This window comes from Neomonachus schauinslandi, chromosome 6 (genome assembly GCF_002201575.2).
Source record: "Neomonachus schauinslandi chromosome 6, ASM220157v2, whole genome shotgun sequence".
NCBI lineage: Eukaryota > Metazoa > Chordata > Mammalia > Carnivora > Phocidae > Neomonachus > Neomonachus schauinslandi.
This window is the reverse complement of record NC_058408.1, coordinates 35,463,956-35,487,813: the sequence shown is the minus strand read 5'-3', so window position 1 is coordinate 35,487,813 and position 23,858 is coordinate 35,463,956. Positions and strand designations below refer to the sequence as shown.

The 23,858-nt window shown below is 37.3% G+C and overlaps 1 protein-coding gene across 2 annotated transcripts in view; it reads right to left on the bottom strand.

Moving 5' to 3' along the window:
• SYT14 (synaptotagmin 14) overlaps window positions 1-23,858 on the bottom strand; it is a 138,727-nt gene that overhangs the window by 44,870 nt on the left and 69,999 nt on the right. For both annotated transcript variants that reach the window (XM_021682529.1, XM_021682530.1), the window contains exons 3-4: window positions 19,916-20,187; window positions 14,675-15,124 (exon numbers count right to left, since the gene is read on the bottom strand). In XM_021682529.1, the coding sequence (XP_021538204.1) occupies window positions 14,675-15,124; window positions 19,916-20,187 (722 nt within the window). The remainder of the gene's footprint in view (window positions 1-14,674; window positions 15,125-19,915; window positions 20,188-23,858) is intronic.

Genomic DNA, 23,858 nt, shown 5'->3' with positions numbered 1-23,858 from the left:
GAAAAAAACAGAAGGCTTCACACTTCCTGATTTCAAGCTATACTATAAAATTATAATAATTAAAACAGTATGGTAGTGGCATAAAAACAGACCAGACGAACAGAACTGAGAACCCAGAAATAGACCCAAACATATATAGCTAGCTAATATTTGACAAGGGAGCCAAGAATACTCCATGAAGGAAAGAGTCTCTTTAATAAATGGTGATGGGAAAATTGGATACAGGCATACCTCATATACACATGTATTTGTATAATCTCACATGTAAAGCCTAAAAACATTGAACTCACAGAAACAAGACAGTAGAATGGTGGTTGCCAGGGGTTGAGGGGTGTAGGAAATGATGAAATGTTCGTCAAAGAGCACAAACTTTCAGGTATAAAATGAATACGTTCCAGGGACCTAACGTACAGCATGGTAACTACAGCTTACAACACTGTATATTGTGTACTTGAAAGCTGCTATAGGAGTAGAGCTTTAATGAGCTCACCATAGCACGAACAAGATTGTAAGTACATGAGGTAAAAAAAAAAAAAAGTGCTAACTTTATTGCGGTAAGCATCTTGCCCTATATGTGTATCATATCATCACAATGTATGTCTTACACTTACACATTATGTCAATTACATACCAACAAAGCTGGAAAAAAAGACAAAAATCTCAGAAACAGGTAACAGGCATAGTTAGACCTGTAACCTGTGAGTAAGATTCAAGCCAGCTAACAAGAATTCAAGAGAGAGACCAGGAATTTGTTGGTACCATGGATAGTTCCATGGTCTTTAAGGTCAGAAATTATACCTAGTTGCAATACTCTGAATTTTATACTTGGTGGCCATTTTATATACACTTGGAAAAGATAAATATCTCAATTATTTGTGACATAGAGAATGGCCGTATGTGATGTAATACTGGCCAATATAAGTTAGTTGCTAACATCATCATCACAGACCTCACTCACTAAGGGACAGTCAAGTGATCATTAATTTACAAAAATCTATTATATCCAAGCAAGATGAGGAGGGCATCCTCATGGATGAGTGGCATATCAGCCTGGACAAGATGAGGACTGTGTACTTGCTGGGGTGGGGCAGAATATATGAAGTGGTAAGAGGGAACCCGGATGGGCAGCCTGGTGGTGGCTACCAGATCCAGCACAGAATGAAGAGGCTATTTCCAAAGAGGGGTGGCCTAGGCTGGCGTGTAAGAGCCCTCCCCCCACATGGGTAAGGAGGACATCCCGCAGAGGGTATGGATGGGTAACACAGGATGGGCTCTCAGAGCCTCAGCAGGGTGAGGGCATCCATTCAGAGACGTGAGTCAGTATGAGATATTAGATCCTAAATAGGGTGAGGATACTTCCACAGAAAGGTGGTCCAGTATGGGGTGTCGTAGCCCTAGCAGAATAAGCCAGGTGTCCCTGCATCAGGGTGTGGGTTGGGCGGACTGGGTGTCAGAGGTCAAGCACAGTGAGGACTTCTATGCAGGAGGAGCAAACGGACACAAGGATTTGGAGTCTGAGTTTGGGAAGAAGGGTATGAGAATGGGGTAGGAGATGGCTGCAGTGGAACCTGAGTTACCTACAAAGGGACTGATCAAATAGTTTAATGCATTGAGAAAAGGAGCCAGGCTTCTATCAAAGAAGGTAGTTACAGATCAGAATGAACCCTGGGGTGCTGAACTGGAACTGGTGATCTCAGTATGAACGCACGGCTTTCAATAAACAGAGAAATAAATATAGATGTAAATACGAATGTGTATGGATATATATACACACATACATATTAATAGAATAATAATACTTGAAGAGAGAATAGGATAAATATTTCATATGTCTTGCCTCGATGAAAAAGTGGTGCAGACCATGAAAGATATCTTGGATGGTTCATATGGTACTAATGTAAAATGAAAACTTAAAAAATATACATTTCTTTCATATTTTATAACAAGTTTTACTTCTGTATTAGTACAACTACCCATGTCAAAAGGAGAATTTAAAAAAAATCATCCATGTATACTGTTAACGGGGACAAAATGGATTATGGCAGTAATTAACTGTGGCTTCTCACCAACAGGAAACCGAATTAAACTACCCTATTCTTATGGAAAAAACAAGTAAAAGGTGAAAGTAGAAGTGGTGATTTCATGGTAACAGTAAGGGAGTGATGATGCCTATGATATTAGTACAACTAATATTTACTGAGTGCGCACTAAGTCCCAGGTACTATGTAACTGCTTTATACAAATTAAAATCTTAGAGACACTGGCACTAAGGCATTAGGAAACGATTTCAGTTTAAGTTTATGAACACCTTCAAGTTTCAAATTTCCTCTCTTAAACTTTAAAATGGTAGTAACAATTCTCTTATGCCACAAAGCAGACTATTTGAAGATTAGTTCTGATTCAAATGTTGAATGTTACAAATAATTTAGTGACAAATGAAACAGCAAGGTATGATTTCTATGTTCAATATAATGTGAATATAGAAGGATATTTCTGAGAGTCTTTAATGCAACTTCATAATGAATTCTCCAGTTACCTGAATTATTTCACATAATGTTATTACTGTTTGTTCATATCCTCACAGAGCATTCAAAGCAGTTCCCAGGAAATGAAATGTTAAGAGCTCTAGAAATAGCAGTGCTTTTTATTTCACTTTATCACGATGCATACCACTTTAGAACAATTTTTTATACTATTTCCATTTTACAGTGTGATTTCAGGATGGTCTATGTGGGACTACACTATAAAGATGGCCTTGAGGACTGTTAATAGGCCACATGGCATATTTTCCCAAATTGAGGTTCCTAAAAGACCAATGAGGCCCAGGAAGTGTTGAATTTGCCAATTTCTGAAAATTTACTTCTAATGTCTTCAGTGCCATGATAAACTTTGTTTAAATAAAACCGAATTCAAAGACAGTCTAATCTATAATATTCTAATGTTACATATAATGAATGTTTTTTGACAAAATAGTTTTTTCTTATGGCCGTAATGACTTTAATCCCTTTTAAGATGTTTTTCTGTTCTGAAAATATGTCAAGCTTCTGATGAATCAAGGAGATAAATAATTTTAATCTTATAATAGATCTGAAATATAAAGTTTTGAAAGAAGCCAAAGGCAATGAAAGTTAACACTTACTAGTGTGCATAACCATTTCTTCCTATTCAGGCCTATTTCAAAATAATTTATAAAAATCCAATTCTCATTACAAGTATTTTAAACAAAACCATTTGTATTAAAGGTGAATTTTAGTAGTTTAGTTGGTTGCAATTTGAGCAGATAGTTTGGGGAAAAAATTTTATACTATTAACAAGTCTTACAGTAGAGTTTTCTTAACGATATGGTTAGTTTCGTGTTACATCTTATCAGATGTCAAAACTTGGCAAGGACTCATTTTAGTCCTATGGCTACCCAGGAACTAACAGGAGAGTGTAAGATGTGGACATAAGATAGATTCTATAGGGCAATGATAATCAATGCTACTCAGGCACTAGTGGCTCTATCTTTTTAAAGGTATGAAGAACCTGGCCCTATTCCTTTAATATTTTTTTTTAAAGATTTTATTTATTTATTTGAGAGCGAGAATGAGAGAGAGAGAGAGAGCATGAGAGGGGGAGGGTCAGAGGGAGAAGCAGACTCCCTGCTGAGCAGGGAGCCCGATGCGGGACTCGATCCCGGGACTCCAGGATCATGACCTGAGCCGAATGCAGTCGCTTAACCAACTGAGCCACCCAGGCGCCCTATTCCTTTAATATTTTGATTCAACAAGTGGAAGCCTATTCACCTTTATTTTAAAAACTCAAGTCATACTAATGTAATCAGGATTGAGAATCATAATTTTCAGAATTTAGCTCATAGCCAATTAAGCATATCAGAAAGACACTGTTTAACACAGAACTCAAGATTCCTAAAACAGTACACAGAGAAGTATGCCTAATTCTAAGGTATTATCACATTGATTAAAATAGGATTTCATCCATGGTATGTCCAATCACTAAAGTTTTAGGGCATATGGAGAGGGAGAGAAAACTTCAGCAAGCTGCACGTCCAGTGTGGGCCCAACATAGGGCTCAATCTCACAACCCTGAGATCATGACCTGAGCTGAAATCAAGAGTCAGATGCTTAACCGACTGAACCAACCAGGCGCCCCTAGTGAATTTTATTTTTAAGAAATTTAAATAAACATTATACTGGACTTTAGTTATCTCCATAGTATTTATTCATCACTTCTTCCTAATAGTGAACATACTCCTTTCCATCCCTTACCTAATGTAGTTTGGGAGGTGATCCACTGCCCAACTCTAGGGCTTAAGCTAAACAGTAGAGCCCATCCCTGTGATTGGTTCTGGGATAGGCAGGTAACCTAATGAGACACAAGAAGTTTCAAGAGGGCAATTATGTGAAACCTCATTATGATATTGACACACGGAAGACAGGGTGGGGGGTTGGGGGGGCACTGGAAGGAGTAGAAAGAGAAACCAGGACTTTAGTGGTACTATTTGAGTCACTGGATCAAGCCACGCCTGAAGACAGGATTACTCTCTGGATGGTCCGTTACTGCTCAAGCCCCTTCCCAGTCCCCCCCATGCTTACACACTCTCAAAAAAAAAAAAAAAGACTTTTACTTTCCTCTTTTCCAGACTGTTAATGTTCCTTCTTATTCTGAAACTTGAAAAACACAATGCAGTAATTTTTACTTATGGACTAGCACCTAATGAAGATTACTACTGTAATTAGAACACTAAATTTATCCGCACATGAATAACACCAAATTAGTTAACGGTGTCAAGTTCCTATATGTGCCAGATGATGTTTTAAGTTCTTTACATGGATTATCTCCTTTAAGTCTCACTAACATTTCTGAGGCAGCTATTGTTGTTACTATCCCCTTTTATGAATGAATACACAAGGCACAGAGCGGGTGGGTATTCACCAAAGAACACAAGTCAGGAAGAGGTGGGGAACTAAGATGTGAAACCAGGGACTGCAGAGCCCTCTATGCTCCCAACCTCAAAGCCACACCGACCCACCCAAATGCAAATATAAACTTGGTCTTGGATGCCTAACAAGTTTGACATTAAGACTGTAGATTTCCACTATCTGGTAATTAATCTTTTATGAAAAATCACAAACGAGTTAGTATAAAGAAACATTTTTTATAACATGAATACAGCTTAAGGGACAATGCCAGCGTTCATTTCAAAGTAAAATATAACCCCCCAAATTAAGCTAATATGAAAAATCTACTTATAATACATGCTATTTTCCATGAACTAGATATCTTATTCCTTGAAAAATGAACTAAATTAAAGTTTAATTAGTTCACTTTATTTTTAATTGTAGAATATTAAGAGATATATAATTTTGATTATATAAATTACATACTTTGACGATACAACATGAGAATTTAAAAACTGTGTGTATCAAACTTACTCAGTTTTCAGTTCCTATCAGCTCTATCAGCTTTTTCTGCTAGAAAAAATGTAATCAGTACCATTCTAGTAATCAGCTGCCCAAAGTGACAGATTATAAAAAGACCACTATAAACCAGTAAGATATAGCCTATATAAACAATTGCAGGTCTAAGATTAGATAAAGGAAGGATAAGACATTATTTTTTGTTAGATAAGAGAGTACTTTTTTTTTTGAGAGAGAGAGAGAGACAGAGAAAGAAAGAGAGAGAGCATGAATGGGAGGGGCAGAGGGAGAAGCAAACTCCCCAGATGGCGGAGCCCGCGGGGGCTCCATCTCATGACCCTGAGATCACCACCTGAGCTGAAATCAACAGTCGGGCGGCTCAACCGACCGAGCTACCCAGGCACCACGAGAGTATCTTTAAAAAACAGTAAATGATGGCAGAATGATTCAAATTAAGGATAACCTATTTCATTTCAAGTTAACAACTAATATTTCTAGTCTATGAAGGTTTTCCTGTAGCTCATTCATTTACTCATCCCAACCTTGTGAAGTAGTCAGGTCACATACTCCAGTCGTATCCCTGGCGCTAATATATACACTAGGGAGAATTAGGCTTTTGCCAAGAATACCTCTGCATGCTCAACACTTAGAAACATGCATTTCATTTGAACAGGAGCTTCCAGTAATGAATAAGCACACACGGCATATGCAGGACGACCAGGCTCATTTTTGGTGATAGAAATCACTTAAATATATCTGCCTAATAGAAACAGTATCGGGAAGTGATATTCAGGCTTATCATGTACTATCATTTTTTTGACCAGAATTATTCTTTGCTCTGAATAGAATTAAGTAAAATGTAACTGTCAAATGGAGATATTTTCTGGCTCCTTACAGGTCCCTATAGAGTCCATAGGACAAATGTGATGATCAGACTGAAAACTCACTAATAATAGATTTCCTTTAACTTTAATTTTTAAAAATTCAGTTCCCTTGTCCTAGGCCTGATCAGTATTTAAACTCGTATTCCATTCCAAGAACATTTATGTGTCAAATGTAAAACTGCTTTTCTAAATTAAATTTCAAATTTTCTAATGAGAAAAACATTTTTGTAATTAGTATTTATCAGCTCTCTTTAAATTTGCACTGTATGCCTAAATAGGCATTACTCTAGAAAAGTAGCATTAAACCCTGTCAAGTTCAAAATAAATGTCCCAGCAGATAAAACCACAACTCTTTTGGGAGATGCATCCTCAATACTATTAATTCAGATGAAAAGACTATAAGCAATATTATTGTTACTGGTCGGTTTAAAAAATATATTCTGATAAAATACATTTTCATATCTACCATGTTTCAAAATTAGTACCACTTTAATAATTTTTCCAGTGAAGAACTTACTATTTTAAATTATCTGTCAAGACTTTAAACATGAAAATCCTAAAATTGAGGATTTGGGTTTTGAAACACATCTGCCCACTGGATACTGCCCTGCTATTTAATATGAACATGATGGGGGGAAATGACTAAGAAAAAATTAAACGTTGCTTCTGTTTGCTATTTCTTTTATCTGTAAAAGGCAGGCCTCAAGGACAACCTCACTCAATGTTATTGTTCATTAATTATCAGCCACCGCACCACATAAACAACATGCACAGTGGCTATAACTCTTCCATTATTGTTCAACAACCCAGAAGAAAGGGAATTGCTCATGATAATGTACTAAAGCACACCTTTAAAGGGAAGTGCATATAACTCCTGGTTGGTATTAATGAAGAAGGTATGTATTCAGGATATCCACCATCTAGACCCTCCAAAAGAATACTTTTTAAAAATAGCAGTCAATATTTATAATTTGAATGTTGAATATCTTTCCATGATGTTTCTATAAAGTACATTACATTATCCCCTCTTGCTAATGCACTTTAGAGTGTTCTTATAGAAATATGCTGCCCTCTTGAACCTAAATTTATAACTGTCATAATCCTTACTCCACTCTAAATTGATCAAATAGTACTGTCTTCCCATAAAGCGTTTGTTAATTTCTCTCATTATTATCACAAATAATTGAAATCAGTATCTTGGAAAAGTTAATTGCATAAAATAAAATATAGGAGAAAAGGAACACAATACCTGTACTTAAGCTTATTCTTTAATTTCCTGGCTTTAGGAAACAAAAAAACCCACGAAACAAGAAGGAAGTATAGGTTGGTCCTCAGTAATTTATAGTTTAGCACTTGGATGGTTCAACGGAATGAATCCCAGTTGAGCTGATGTTCTTTATTCCCTATACTCCATATACAAAATAGTAACCACTGAAATTTCAGTTTTTCCCACTCAATTTTTCTGCATGTTCAAAATTTCTTGAGACATAGGGTTTAAACTTGATTTCTTTTTGTCTTGTAAAGTAAGATCTGATTTAAACGAAAAGCTTCCTTTTATGCTCTAATTTAGCTTCTTTCACTGAAAGATTTATCTGATAACAATTCTTCATGTGAGACTAGAGTTATTCCTCTCCACTGATAATATATGCTCACCTACTTTGAATAACTGTCTCTAAATAGGTCTGTAACTATTTAGTTTTATACTAAAGTGAGCCATGAGTCATATTAGTGTTATCATCTAGGGACCTAAATTGCACACATGCAGCTTTCCCCTTCATGTAGTAACTGTTAACTGTGATCATCAGTTTATCGTGAAGTATCTACTTTAAATTGCTTTAGGATGAAGGAGTGTAATCTACATTTAGAAAATGTAAATTTCTGACAAGGTAGTATGTGAATGTAGTGAATATGAAAAAGGGAGAAGCCAAGTTTTAAAAGACATTTGCTAATAGTACAGACTAAAGTATGATTCTTAGAGGGACACACATTTCAATTACAGAGTATGAGCAATAATTTACCTGTCTTAATAATAAAAGTCACAGTATAAATATCAAACTAAATTAATTCAGTCTATTAACAAAAAAGATAGGCTATTTTTGAGATACAGGAATTTTAGGAATTAAAGGTTGAAACAGCAAGTATCTAAAAGAAGATCATCATTTCAGTAAGTCATGAGGAAGACTGATCACTCTAAAAGACTGTGGCATTAAACTCTTGAATAGGAAATAATATAAACATACATGTCCCTCATTGATTATTATTTAGGAGTAATACTTCATGATGTGTTCCTACTTAATTACTCTAAGATCATGCTTATTGGATTCTAGGTCATAGAAGATTCCTAACAGGGCTATTTTAAGGATACTGGTACCTGTCAGGGAATAATGTTATTTGGACCTTAGTAAGAATTTTAGAACTATCGGGTTTACCTGAACATGTTAATAAATCAATTTAACACGTATTCATTGAACACCTATATTCTAGTTCTATGAAAAGTTAAGTATAACTAAAACCATGTAAGTCAAACACACAGACTCTATTTTCAAAGTATTTAAAATCTAGAAGGAAGACACTGAACAAGTTCAATAACAAGAAAACATATGACTAGCTGCAGAAACAAGCATCAGAGGCAATAACTCAGAAATAATATGGACCACACCTACCCACTCACCCATCCTTCCAACCAACATTCACACAGCAATAACCAGGATTCCATACTTGGTATACAAAGACAGAGAAGATCAACTAATTTAAATTTGTATCAGAAACAATCTAACAAATTTCTATAAAGATGGGATTTAAATTAGACTTTAACATCTGAGATTTAAATAGATTCAAATTATAATCAGGACTGACATTTCAGAATAATCTAAATGAAGGTGAATCCCTGATGATATTGGCCAGGTCTCTTGCTTTAACATTCATTCCGTTATTCTCTGTACTTCTTCACTACCACAAACTTCCATCACGCTCCTCCTTTTCTAACTCTTCACTATGCCTCTGGTCCTTCTGATCTATGATAAACTCCTCCAGAACTTTAGTTTCTTCTCTGAACCCCAACATCTTACTTCAACCAAAACCCAATTCTTCCCTGAGGATACATCATCCTCTGCAGACTTCTCATCCTGGCTATTCCCTCACACCTAAAGTGCCTTAGGGTCAAAAAGCAAAGTTCTCTGCTGCTTTCTCAAACATTCCTCCTCTGAATTTATAGGGCAGAATAACTTATTTTTCTTTAAGGTTTATGTCACCCTGTCCTCCTAGATAGTCCGTCCTGGACATTTCCTCTTCATTCCTTGAGAACAATAATCTTTAATTCAATCTTCTTTTACACTTCAATTTCTGCCAGTATCTTTTGCGACTTCAATGTCCATGTGGATAACCTAACCACCAAGAACCTGGCCTCTCCTGACCAACTTACCCATCTCCAGTGATTCTGCCTCCTACTCCTCTCAGATGCCCACTCTGGACCCTTGCCATCCACCGCATTAACTGAAAGCAGTCTTCTCTCTAGTCACATTCCCTTGTCATGCTGTACTTCTTCAACTCCTCCTCTCACATCTGTCCCTTGATATCCCTGGGATTTTCAGTCCACCAACCTTTCCTTTGCCTGCCTATCAGTCCCTTTCTCTCTTCTTCACTTCTCTCTTCAACTGAGATTTCATGATCCAAAATATAAATACATGTCTTAAAAATACTCAACATTTTTGCCTCTCTCTTCATCCCAGACATATCAAATAATGCCCATCTTCAATTAGCAACCCCATATTGTACCCTCCACCAATGATGACATCAATGGTGTCAGTATTTAAGCATGTTCATGTCTCTCCTAACCTCAAAAAATCTTTCCTAAAGCCCTACTTTCCAAAAACTGTCTCTTCTTCCTTCCTATTTTCATAGCCAAACTTGGTGTAAAGGTTGTCCACATGATTGCCACTCTAGTTTGGATTTTGCCCTCACTACCCCACCCAAATCTGTCCCTCTAAGGCTACCCATTACTGGCATATCCTGAATTCAATGAACAGTTTTCAATACTTAGATTATTGGTTCCATTAGAAGCATTTGACAAAGTTGATCAGTCCTTCCTTTATAACTGATTCTTGGCTTCTGTGATATTTTGCTATCTCTTTCTTCCTACCTTACCCTTCCTTTCTCCAGCCTTTAAGTCTTAGAGTTCCTGAGGATCTTCCTCACCCCTGAGACAAGCCCACCCACTCCCATGTCTACTTACTACAGATGCTATGCATTCACACAGAAATATAACATGGAACCAGACTTAATGGAACACAGACATCCTGGGTGCCTATTAAGTACATTTAGCATTACAACTTCAATTTCATCACGTTTTCTGTTGGTCAGAAGGCCATATGGGCTCAGCTGGGTTCTCTGCTTAGGGTCTCTCAAGACTAAAATCAAAGTTTCAGCTGGGCTGGGCTATTACCTGAAGGCTCTGGCCGAGAATCTACTTCTACGCTCCTTCAAGATGTTAGCTGAATGCAGTCCTTTGCAGTTGTAGGACCGAAGCCCGCATTTTCTAGCTAGTCACACTGTGTACACATCATGCTAACTAAATACTGTCCGTATAAGGAAGGGTTGTGTATGTTCATGAGAGACAGAATGAAGTCTCATTATTAACAAATCATAAGAAAAAATCTACATTACTATTAAGAAATCTAGTAAGTTGACTAAGAAATACAACTGGACTGAGGAAAGGAGGAAAGGCTATTCCAGGCAGCTGTTCCACACAGGAATGCAGAGCCAAAAATGCAGGTGAAGAAGGTAACTGGGGTTCTACACTAGGGAAGAGTGCCATATGAATGCAGTCGAGTATATGAGAAAAATTCCAATTATAAGAGGGCTGTACCACGGTAGGAAGGGTAACTGATAACACTCTAGCTGTTGAGTATGGCTTAAGAGATCACTAAAACAAGTAACTAATAAACCCTACGGCTATTTCAACATTTATCAGTCAGGGTCCTATTTGAAAACCCTGGAAGCTAACTCGAAGTGGAATAGTAATTTACTAAAGGAATCGGGTAAACTTCTCAAAATCAAAACCTAAAGCCGTCCTGCAGAACTGGCCTGGTGAGGAAATTTTGCTGCTGCCCCCACTGGACACTTCCGTGCCAAGGTCTTTTCTCTCCTACAGCTGTCACTGCCTAGCACCAATGCTGTTCCTGCACCAGCAAAGCTATTTCAGAATTTTTACTGACTCTGAGGATCCGATTCCTCCACCATCAGCCTCATGCAGACATGAGGTGAGGGCAGCACCCTCTTCTCTGTTCAGTCCGCACTGAGGTTTCCAGGAAGATAGTTCGTATTTTCTCAGTTAATAACGAGACTGCCCTACGCCTGGGTGGCTCAGTTGGTTAAGCGACTGCCTTCGGCTCAGGTCATGATCCTGGAGTCCCGGATCGAGTCCCGCATCGGGCTCCCTGCTCGGCGAGGAGACTGCTTCTCTCTCTGACCCTCCCCCCTCTCATGTACTCTCTCTCATTCTCGCTCTCTCAAATAAATAAATAAAATCTTTAAAAAAAAAAAAAAAAAAAAAAAAAAAAAAAAAAAAAAAAATAACGAGACTGCCCTAGCTATCGGTCAGACTGGGAGGTGAACTTTATAGCTTACCCCGGTGGGGGCGGGGGGGGGCGGGGAACTAGTAGCTGGGGCTTTCTCAGACCTTAGGAGATGGTTGAAAAGATAGGGAAGAGTAAGAAAACATAATCAGTGTCCGAACAAAAGGTCATATATTTAGCACACAAAACTCATCTAAAATCCACCCATTTCTGTTCTTACCTAACGCCTTTCCCAATATAAACTAGTAGAATTGGAATATCAGAGAGAGATGGACATTTGGTTTAATTCCCTCATTTTACTAATGAGAAACCTGATGCCTAAAGTGATTAGATCATTTATCCAAGGTTATAACCACAACTAGTGGAAAAAACTCATGTTTTTTCCAACCCTTTGTATATTTTCTATCATTCAGTGATCAAACTGTATCTTTATCTTAAAGTTCAACTTAAATCCTACCCTATGGAAAATTCAGGATTTAATTCTCAAAAAGTCTTTGGGTGATAGTGGTCACTTTTCTCTCAATGTACTGATTTGATCAGTTCCTGAAAAACTAGCTATAGAGCTAAATGTTACATTGTAGAATTCTTTTTTTCTATTATTAGCCATGAAGGTAAACTATAACTAGGCTTCAAATATATTTTAATCCGAGTATATAAATTTTTTGGCTGGATTAAAACTGTCCCTTGCCAAAGGCTAATATTCTTGCAACAACAAGTAATTATTTAAAAGCTACAAGAATAAATGTCTCATTATGAAAGAACTTCTCACTCATATATTACATTTTATAGAATTAAAGCTAAAATCACCCATTAATCTATAATCACATGATTTCTGCATATCAAAACTTAAGCAAAGGGAACATTAATACTGTAGCATACACAGAACACACACATTCTAGTAGTATTTTATTATGATAAGACAAGTGATAGACAAAATTATGAATCTTGACCTCACAAAACTGCGGTGTGAATTGCTTCTGGCACAGAATCTAAAAACAAGCAATGAGATTTTGAGAAGATAGAACAGGAAAGAAGATAAGAGAGAAGAACAATTAAACACAGGCATTAAATTTGGAGAGTGTGGCAATGTAGAGAAGAAATTCTCCAAGAGCAGAAGATGGTTTTATTCAGATTTAAATGTTATGTCTTAGAAGCTGTTTGTCCAGCACTGTCTTCTTTTTGTGAACATGCCTCAGAAATTTATTGTACTGGTTGCCAGAAATACAGAATCTACGACCATAAGCTAATACATATACTGTAGGTGTGTACAGAAATAATTAAGTTTGACCAGACATAAAACCATATCATTTTCTATAGCTTCATTTTCATTGGGAAATGAATATAATTAATACAGAACTGGGAATGGATAATTTGAAGTAAATAAACACAAAATACATACCTCGTGATGACACAGCCATTCTCTTTTAATTTAAATCAGGTACTTCTCTAAAAGAATGTATTTTCCACAGATTAACTAGTCATCACTCAGACCAAATCATGAAAATGTTTAAAATCCTATTAAGAATTGCAGACTATTCACATTTTATTAAAAATATCTTTTTCCCTCTGAAGTATTGCCTGGACTTTCTTTTCTCTCTCCTGTGATAAACTGATAACTGTGTTTTTAAAAAGGACACTTCCCCAAAATGGTAATTCTGCAATTTAAAATTATAACAAGTTATCAATAAAGGCTATTATCCTACAAACCAATAGGGATATACTATATTTACTATCACCATTTGGTTTTAAAAATGTTGAAATCATGTAGCTAAAATGGTATGGTGGAAAAAAAAAAAACCCGTCTATTGTAAATGACTGTCCTGTAAGATCAAATGTTATCTGGTATAAATTCAGTGAGGCTCTGATCTTGGATTTGTGCTTACACCTTTAAAAGCTTAAAAACAACTCTAAAATATTATACTTTTACTTAAAAATATACATCCATTCTAAAATCTCCGTATTTGTATTATAAAAATGCTTTTAATTCAGTATAACCCAGAGAGGAATAAATATAATTCATAATTTACATTTATAGCATATCACAGATTTTCTCATAATCTAAATAACTATGTGGCATAATGTATCTCCCCAGTTTAAAGAAGTTGTTCAGCTCTCCTGTGCTTTGCAATGTGGTAATTTAGTTAAAAATATGGAGAGAGAGAAAGAGAGAGACTTGTATGTGATCAGAACATGGAGGAAAAAAGAGAAAAGGGAGAGCAGCTCACAGACCAAACTTAAGTATTCTCCCAGATATACTGCAAAATCTTTGCTTAAAAAGGGTGCAGAGTATAACAAGGCCAGGTTTTCTTTTGAACCTTTAAAAATAAGTTCACAGGAGTTCTGGAAACATAATCAGTCATGAGCTGGGCAGCGGTACATATTCTATAAAAGCAAATAATTTCTGCACTATACTAAGTAAGATACAGGGCTCAGTCTTGCTAGAGCCCTTCGTTTTAACCTGGAAAGAAAACAATAAATTCTACAAGGAGTTCACTTGATGTCATAATTAATCATCTAATAAATATATAACCAAGGAACAAACGTGTAAGACATGGCACCAGACCCTGTGAAGGATAAAATACATAAAATGAATCACATATAATCTTCAAGGGCAACTTTTCCAGAAGGAGGAAAAACTATACCTACCTAGCCGGGGCTTAGAAATTCTGTAAAGGTATGATTATCACATGCAAAAAAAATTGAGAAAGTTGTTGGGTTGATCATGGCTTTTAAAAATTATGTATATGTTACACAGCATGACGTAAACCGTCTTCAGACTTTTTGATCAGATACTCACAGAATGATTGTAAGAAGGCTCCAATATCACAGGTAATGACATTTTCCCTTGAAGATTCAATTTTGTTAAATAAAAAATCTTTTCCCCCACAATCTTTTCTTTTTTCATGCGATGTACACCATATAGTCTAAACCGAACTGCATAATTTCCAATCATCTCAGATTCAACGTGATTAAATTTGAATGTTTCTGTGAAGACAGGGCATGGTCCTCTCTGGATGCTGGTTTTTGCTCTCTGTTTCTTTATAGGTAGAAGAACAAGGTGTACTTGCCATGAGTTGCCACCTGTCCTGTTATGTGTTGGGATATCTGTGACAGCCGTCACTGTTACCAGAAGCTTCTGTTCTTGGGAGTCATAGTCAAAAGTCACATCCAGTGTGCCGTATTTAGCTTCTGGCTCAGGATCAAAAGGTTTAGGAAGCTGTGACGATGATCCTTGAGCTGACATATCCTGAGAAAAGCAAATTCAAATGTTTTCAGTTTTTAGCTCTATCATTTAATCTAGCATGTAAATAAACACCTGATATTTCTTTAGGGAGATGATGTGAAAACTGTCTTGATTTGCTGTCAGAAAGAAAGAGTAACTAACGGTCAACTACCATCAAAAGTGCCTCTACAGGGCCAGGGTGGGAAAAGTGGTAGGTTAAACTCACAAACTTACTGTAACAAAGACAAAGAATTTAGTATCCCCCATCACAATTTTGAGAAAGTTGGATATATGTCTTCATGATGAGAACTGAAAATATATACTTCAATGTGTATCTCTTTTTGTAGGAAACTACTATATTTTACTTCCGACATTATAAACAACACAACTGACAGCTCAGTATTAGGCTGGCGAGAGAGATAACATAAATATGAGTGTAATGCCATCGAAAAATTTGGTCCCATTTAAGTCTGTTCTAAAACGCCTCTATCTGTAATAGAATGTAAACACATACAGGCTTGGAAATCAATGGAAATGTGAAATATGAAAGGATAAATCCAAAGGCCTCAAAAATATTTGCAGCTAAACACTTATTTTCCGTAACACACACACACACACACTTTTTTACACTTTAACTTTTTTTTTTTTTAAGATTTTATTTATTTATTCATGAGAGACAGAGACAGAGAGAGAGAGGCAGAGGGAGAAGCAGGCTCCCCGCAGAGCAGGGAGCCCGATGCGGGACTCGATCCCAGGACCCCGGGATCATGACCTGAGCCGAAGGCAGACGCTTAACCATCTGAACCACCCAGGCGCCCTTACACTTTAACTTTTAATCTGAGTTTAAAACTATGTATGATTTCTTAATGTTAATTACTGCTGAAAATTGCTGACTACACATTTCAAAAGTTCAAGAAAGACTGAAACTATACATTTTGATTATAAGTTTGAAAGAAATTATACCCATTCTACCTGGAGCTGTCTCAAATTCCTGCCAGTCTAACTCTCTGGAATGTAACAGGAGTGTCGGCTAGTTACCAACAGTGCCAAACCCAGGTCTCTGACCTTTCAACTATAACCACTTTGCCCCTTCAGGTATTTTAATAAATCTTAAAATGTTTTTTATTTTGAAATGTGGACAAATTTTGCAATCTTCTAACTGTTGCTGAGCTTGTTCTTAGTGCCTATGGTAGCAGTCACTAAACTATTAGTCTCAGTCTTCCCTTTTTGCATTTCTCAGAAGACCTACCTGAGTTTTAGGCAGAAAAACACTGCCTGGCAAGAGCCTGTACTTCCGTACTTGCCTTATGGCTGATATGCTCACGAGACTCAGCCTTGGTCAATGGGAGGCAAACAGAAGTTACGTCTGAAATGTCCAGATCAGGTTTACACAAGGCATTACTAGCCCTTCCCTCTTTCTCAGTCTTCCCACAAGCAGACACGCAGGTAGGATGTGGCTCTGCCTGGACCAGGTGGCTCCACCTGGACCAGGTGGACTAGGACAGTACTCTAGGGGACGGCAGAGTGACAAAACCCAACAATGGCATCGAAACCCTGGGTCCCTGAATGATGTTGTAGAGCAAAGCCACCTACTCACACTGGACCCTGGACTGTCGTTAAATGAAAGGCAATCTTTGGTGGTTTTTAGCTACCGTATTGGTCTCTTCTTAAAGCAGTTTAACACGTACCTATTATACTGTGTGCCAGGCCATAGTTTAGGTGGGGGGGGGGGTGCAGTAGAGAACCAAAAATATTCAGGTCTTTTACCTTATAAATCTTACACGTCTACTTATGGTGACTGGCTTGGTACCATGTATGAAAAGAAAGATAACAAATGAAGAATACTTGGGGAGAGGCAACAAACTCTTAAAGAAGAATTCAGGTTTTTTTAAATGGAATATGATGAAATCAGGGTAACGTATTCTTATTCTGTCAAAAAAACTGACAGCCTAGAGAAAAATGGTTTAATGTATGCCACTTCATAACTGGCAATCAAAGATGATTAATTACATGGCTTTGATTTTTCAATGAAATGTTTTCTAAAATAGTATCATAATAGCTAGGATTTTCAAGGAAGTAAAAAATTTCATAAGGTCCTAGAGAGGGTTAAAAGGGGGGAGCCTTACAGATAAAAACTACTATTTGTGTTCTGTAACAGACAACTAGAAAATAATTCTTCCTTTCAAGGTGTCTGAAATAAAGTTTTGAATCATTGTTAGCTAGCAACAGGTAGTCGACAGTCTGTGACCTCCTTGCCAGGGAACTTTCCGGAACCCTCACTCCTATTTCAGTTCAGTCATGTATGTGGATGGGCTCTAACATAGCTATATCCTGGATAAACCAAGAAGAAAGAAAGAATTTCCTATTTGATAAATAATATCTATTAAAGGAACAGTAGGAAGCAAAATAAACTTGAAAAAACACAAGACTGGGCTTTGTACTAACAGGCTATAAAAGCACCTAGTTATTGATAACACCTGCATTTGCTGTATTGTTTGAATATATTCAATTCTGCTGTAGAGACACAAAACAAGCAGCATACAAGAGACTCATCAGTGTTAACAGAGAGCAAGCTGGCAACTTCCGAAATATGGGCAAAACTCAAAGGTTGTATTAACTATAAATAATGAATAAGGAAGTAACTTGAGAGACAGGCAAAATTCAGAAGATACAGTAACTACAGATATTAACTAAGTTAATAACTTGGAATATATGCCAAAGATAGACATAATAAACATATTATAGAACAAATGAGCACTACCTTGAGAAAGGGGTGTGAAGCCCACGCCATGATCACATCACCTCTGAGCTAACAGCTGTGTCACCCATGTGTTCCTTAAGCAGAAACGCAAATAAAAAGGCTAACTGGCAAGTTTCACTGATGACCAGGAGTACCTGTCCCTGCATCTCTCCCAGAAAACAAAGTTTTTGGCCCTTGGCACCCCTGTTCAAATCTCGACTCTTGGGGCACCTGGCTGGCTCAGCCAGTGGGGCATGTGACTCTCAATCTGGGTGGGGGTCGTGAGTACAAGCTCCGCGCTGGGTGTACAGATTTACCTAACAAAATCTCAACTCTTGCCCTTGTCATCACACCGTATAAAGGGAACACTGATGGGGCAGAAAGAATGACAGGGACATATGGGCAATACTTAAATCAAGGCTCACACGGTGTGTTCCTGCCACCTGTACCTCCTGGCTTCCTATCCTAAGTGTGTTAACACCTAGCTCATCTTGCTCCTCTTCTTTATATTTGAAATAGATTAAAACACACACACGTACATGCACGCGCGCGCGCACACACACACACACACACACACGTAATCTAAGCATCTGAATTTGGTCCACAAGTCCTCCGAAATAGCTTGTCTGGTGGTGTACTGGGAGGGTACAGATGCATCGAAGTAATTTCCCACACAATGATTTAGGTCAAGAGGGGCAACAGGATCTAGTCGGTAAGAGCCCTGTGTGCGGTCGGACCTGGGTTTGGATGATAGCGCCACCATCTGAGAGGCGCTTATGTGCGGGCAAACTGCTTCACTCTCTGAGTCTGAATGTTTTCGTTTGTAAAGTGGAAATAACTTCCTGAAGATGAGGTTACTAACATGGAATGTGCCGACTGTGAAGCTTATAGCAAAATCTCTGGCATAATCGTGGCCAGCCACTGTTGTTGTTAATTCCACGATCCAGGCTTGGCTGCCAGCTCGCCGGCCAGCTCTGGGGCGGGTAAGTCTATACAACAGTGGTCTCGACATGTTCAGGCACAGGGCACAGGGAAGGATTCTTGGGGAAGATCGTGGAATCCTGATGGATTAAACTTAAAATCCCAATGTGGAATTTTCTTCTAAGTTAGATACTATATTAGAATACTAGAAATAGTAGAAAAGTAGTAACAGATAAAATGTGTTTTTAGAAATTATATAAGAAAAACTTAAAATTAAGGGAATTCTGTTCATAGCTCTACTTCCATTATTTAATTTTGGGTGGCAGATGAAAATTCACCCAGTAAGAACACTGACACACTACAGTATTGTGAAATGTTGTCTGGGACAAAAGTTGTAAAAACCTACAATCTGAAAGAAATAAATCCTAAAAGCACATACTACCTAATGGAAACCTTTAAATTACCTTTACCGTTTTCATCATAAAAGGAAGATTAAAACAAATCCTTTCTAGAACATGGAGAGACTTCAAAAGTTCAACACCCTATTTTTGTTGTTATTTTCACATTTTTGCTTCAAAATAGGAAATAACTTAAAACACAAACGACTCTAAACACATGATGCCATGCATTCAAGTTTCATTAGTAAAGCTGAACATCACTTATCCCCTTCCATATTCCACGATATGAAAATGCAAAATCATCATTTTTGAAAAACTATAAAACACGAATGAGCAATCTCCCCTAAGTAAAAATATCCCAAATAAAATAATTTTAAAAATAAAAAGCACATAAATAGGAACCTCAAGATGAAAGAAACATTTAAGTAATTCCAGAATGTTTTGTATAAAATGTGAAAATAGAAAGACCTATCTTGAGGTTGAAACCCAGGGAAGATAATATGTTTCAATATCTTATGAACTGCTCTCATTTTTAGCTACCCATCTTCCTTTTGGGGAAAAGGGAGGGGGGTGGGTGGAGAAGGATTCGGACAGTCCTGGTAAGTCTGCCGGATAAAGAGGAGATCCAGGATAACACTGGTACGTAAGCCACACAGGACAGGAGAGCGATAAAACCTTCTTACCGAGAGGAGAAGCACAGGGTTATCGTCCTCCAATAACATGCACGTAAAAAGCTCTAGGTGTTGTGTTACTTACTTCCGGGCTCAGGACTGCGGTGCTGTCGCTTGGAACATCTTCTTCATATCCTTTATTAGGAAAACTTTCTATTTCACGACCTATGCTTCCTTCACTTGGACACTTGTTGTATGAGCATCTTGGACTGTTGCTGCAGTGGGAAAATTCACATTTACTGTCCCCAATTTCTGAGGGCGTACATGAGAGATGGGGAGAACCACTGTCATCCTGATATGGTGGTGGCTGCAATTCATCCAGTGGGGGTGTTCTTCTCATTCTCTGAATGCAGTTTCCTGACAATGATTAAGAATCTGGTCACTGTTTCCAATTAGCCTCAACATGCAGTACAGTCCACAATTACTGTAAATAACTTTAAAAAAACTGGATCAAGAAATTTGTGGCAACATAACTAGTAGATTCACTCGCGAGTTTCCTTCTTCCCTAACGGAGAGACGCAGAAGTAAAATAGCCTGGTTTCCCACTCCTCTCCTCCTGCACAGTAAGATTAGGAAAAATAAAAGTCACATATGTGGAGAGATGCTGTTACAGACCACAAAGATGGGAGAGCGACAAATATTAGTGAACTAGCTTATTTATTTAGTTCTTTCTTTCACAACAATCCGGAAGCATACACATATTTTGCCTACTCCCCTATGATGTGTGGCCTCTCTAGCCACACTAGGTACAAATACGGGAGGGACCACAAACATAAAAACCTCATTTATTTTCTTCAGCTAAGGAGATGGACTTAAACTAGCACTCAGCTCAGCCATGTCAGAAACTATTTCTCCACATCCACATGAGATCCAGAATCCTAAAATGAGGTGCACTGTGAACCCAGGCCTAATCCCCATTAACGAGCAGAAACCGAACGCTGCATTTCAGCCAGTCTCCACAATCAGGCGGCTGCTCCCTGCCCCACTGTGGCTCTCCCTGCCCCACACCGCCCCCATGGCCCCCTGCCCCCAGTGCTGCTCCCTGCCCCCACTGTGTCTCTCTCCCCCTTCTAAAGTGTATGGCTCCACCTTGTCTACAGCAGGCATCTCTACCTCCAGCAATGAATCTGAAACCACATTTTCTTGTAGTCTTAAATTATCCTTTTAATTTTTACCTCAATGATCTGTCTCAGGAGCTCAGAATAAATAGGTCTGTGAACAGGACAGAGGTGGGGGGAGGAGGGGGATGTAAAAAAATAGAGCTGAGTATACAATTTAAGAGTAGCTAAGTCTCTGTAGATAAATCCTGAATGCAATATCAGGTATTAAATTTAAACACTACTCGTTTTTTCTTTTAATGGACTGTGAATCTCCGTTCTTAAAAGGGGCCCTGAAAAAAGGTATTTTGTATTATAATTCTTATAATGGAGTTCAGTTCAAACGCTCAATAGGTCTTCTGTTCTTCCTAAGATAGTAAAACTTTACATAAGAAATACAAAGCTCATTTAAAAATTATCACAATGCCTGGTTCAATGAAAAATATTAATTTGCATGAACTTAGCACAAATTTACATATTTGCTCAGAAGCAAATTTTAGAAAAAGAAAACTAAACGTCTTACCTAGTGAGTCTAACATACCAACTTTAGTTTATAAAACACAAGCAAAAAATAAAAAAGTTACGGAATTAACATACTTGAAGCTAAATTTGAGAAGGGAGGATAGATTAAATTGATACACTGCACTTAGTAGCAAATAAATATCCCAGATTTCAGAGAGGGGCTTCCAGGAAACCTTTGGTTTTCCTGATAAAAGCAGGCAGACTCAACTGGCAGGCACTTTTTGTCCCTTCTTTTTCTTCCTGCCTGGAGCTGCGGCAGCCATCTTATAACCATGAAGTATACAAGCATGACAATGAAAGCTAAGGAGAAGGAAGCAGAAAAATAGAGAGTATCTGGGTAACTGAAACATCACTAGGTAGCTATCGCCAAACTTTCTGAAGCCTAAGACAAATCCCTCTAGGTTAAAAAACATAACAAGAAAACAGTGACAGTTGGATTTTCTGTTTCCAAATATATTATCTATTGATACTTCTAAAATTATTTAACCAATATCCCCCCTCATTAAAAATGTATATTTAATCAGCCATTGAATTATAAATTAAATGGTAATACCTAATATTTGCTGTAACAGGAAGTCAATTAAAAATTTCCCAATGTAGTGGTTTTAGGAGTCGGCATACATCTTTTCCTTTACCTTTATTTTTTTTAAAAGAGAGGTGATCTTTCCCAGATCTCAGACCTGATTGCCCAGCATATTATCTCACAGGTCACACTGGAGAGAATTGGGTACATATCTATTCCTCAAACTATCTCTTAAGGCGGGGAGGATGGGATCACCACAATTGACTTAGATTAATCAGTAGCCATCAAAGTGAAGCTGGGGATGGAGTCAGCTTCAATGTCCATATTTACATGGGAGAGAGTAGATGCCACTCACCAAGAAAAAAAGAGAAAGAACTTAAATGAATAAAATTAGGTATGAAGATAGAGATGTTACAACTGAAACCACAGATATAAAAGATCATACAAGATTACTATGAAAAAGTATATGACAACAAATTGGACAACCTAGAAGAAACATAAATTCCTAGAAACATACTAGCTACCAAGATTGAATCATGAAGAAACAGAAAATCTGAACAGACCAATAACTAGTAAGGAGATTAAACCAGTAATCAATAACCTCCCAACAAACAGATGTCCAGGGCCAGATGGCTTCACTGGTGGAGTCTACCAAAACTTAAAGAAGAATTAATACTAACTCGTCTCAAACTCTTACAAAAAACAGAAGAGGAGGGAACACTTCCCAACTCATTTTACCATGTCAGCATTACCCTGATACCAAATCCAGACAAGGACACTACAAGAAAACTACAGGCCAATATTCCTAATAAATATAGATGCAAAAATTCTTAACAAAATACCAACAAACCAAATTCAACAATACATGAAAGGCATCACACGACATGATTAATTGGGATCTATTCCAGGGATTCAAGAGTGGTTAGACATCTGTAAATCAAGTGCTGCAATACAACACATTAACAAAATAAAGGATAAACAACATATGATTATCACAATAGATGTAGAAAAAGCATTTGACAAAATTCAACATCCATTCGTGACAAAAACTCTCAAGAAACTGGGTAGAGAGAACGTTAATCAACATAATAAAGGCCATATACAACAAACCCACAGCTAACAGTATATTCAACAGTGAAAGCTTCTCCTCTAAGATAAAGAACAAGACAAGGATGCTGACTCTTACCACGTGGAAATCCTAGCCAGAGCAATTAAGCAAGAAAAGAGATAAAAGGCATCCAAATTGGAAAAGAAGAAGTAAAACTGTCTCTATTTCCAGATGACATATTATATATAAAAAACCCTAAAGACTCCACCAAAAAAACTGTTAGGACTAATAAATGAATTCAATAAAGTTGTAGGACACAAATCAATATAAAAAATCAGTTGCATTTCTATATACTAACAACAAACTACCAGGAAAGAAATTTTTTAAAATTCCATTTACAATTTGCATCAAAAAGAACAGAATACTTACGAATAAATTTAGTCAAGGAGATGAAAGATCTACCTGCACCATACCCTAAGAACTATAAGATATTGATGAAAGAAATTGTAAAAGACACAAAACAAATGCAAAGATATTTTATGCAAATGGATTGGCAGAAATAGTATTGTTCAAATGTCCATACTACTCAAAGCACTCTACAGATTCAAAGTGAACTCCATAAAAATTCCACTGCCATTTATTCACAGAAAGAAAAAAACAGTTCTAAACTTTGTATGGAACCACAGAAGACTCCAAAAGCCAAAGCAATCTTGAAAAAAAAAAACAAAACTGGAGATATCATGCTTCCTGATTTCAAACTATATTAAAAACCTACAGTAGTCAAAAGAGTATGGCATTGGCATAAAAACAGATACACAGATCAACAGAATAGATAGCC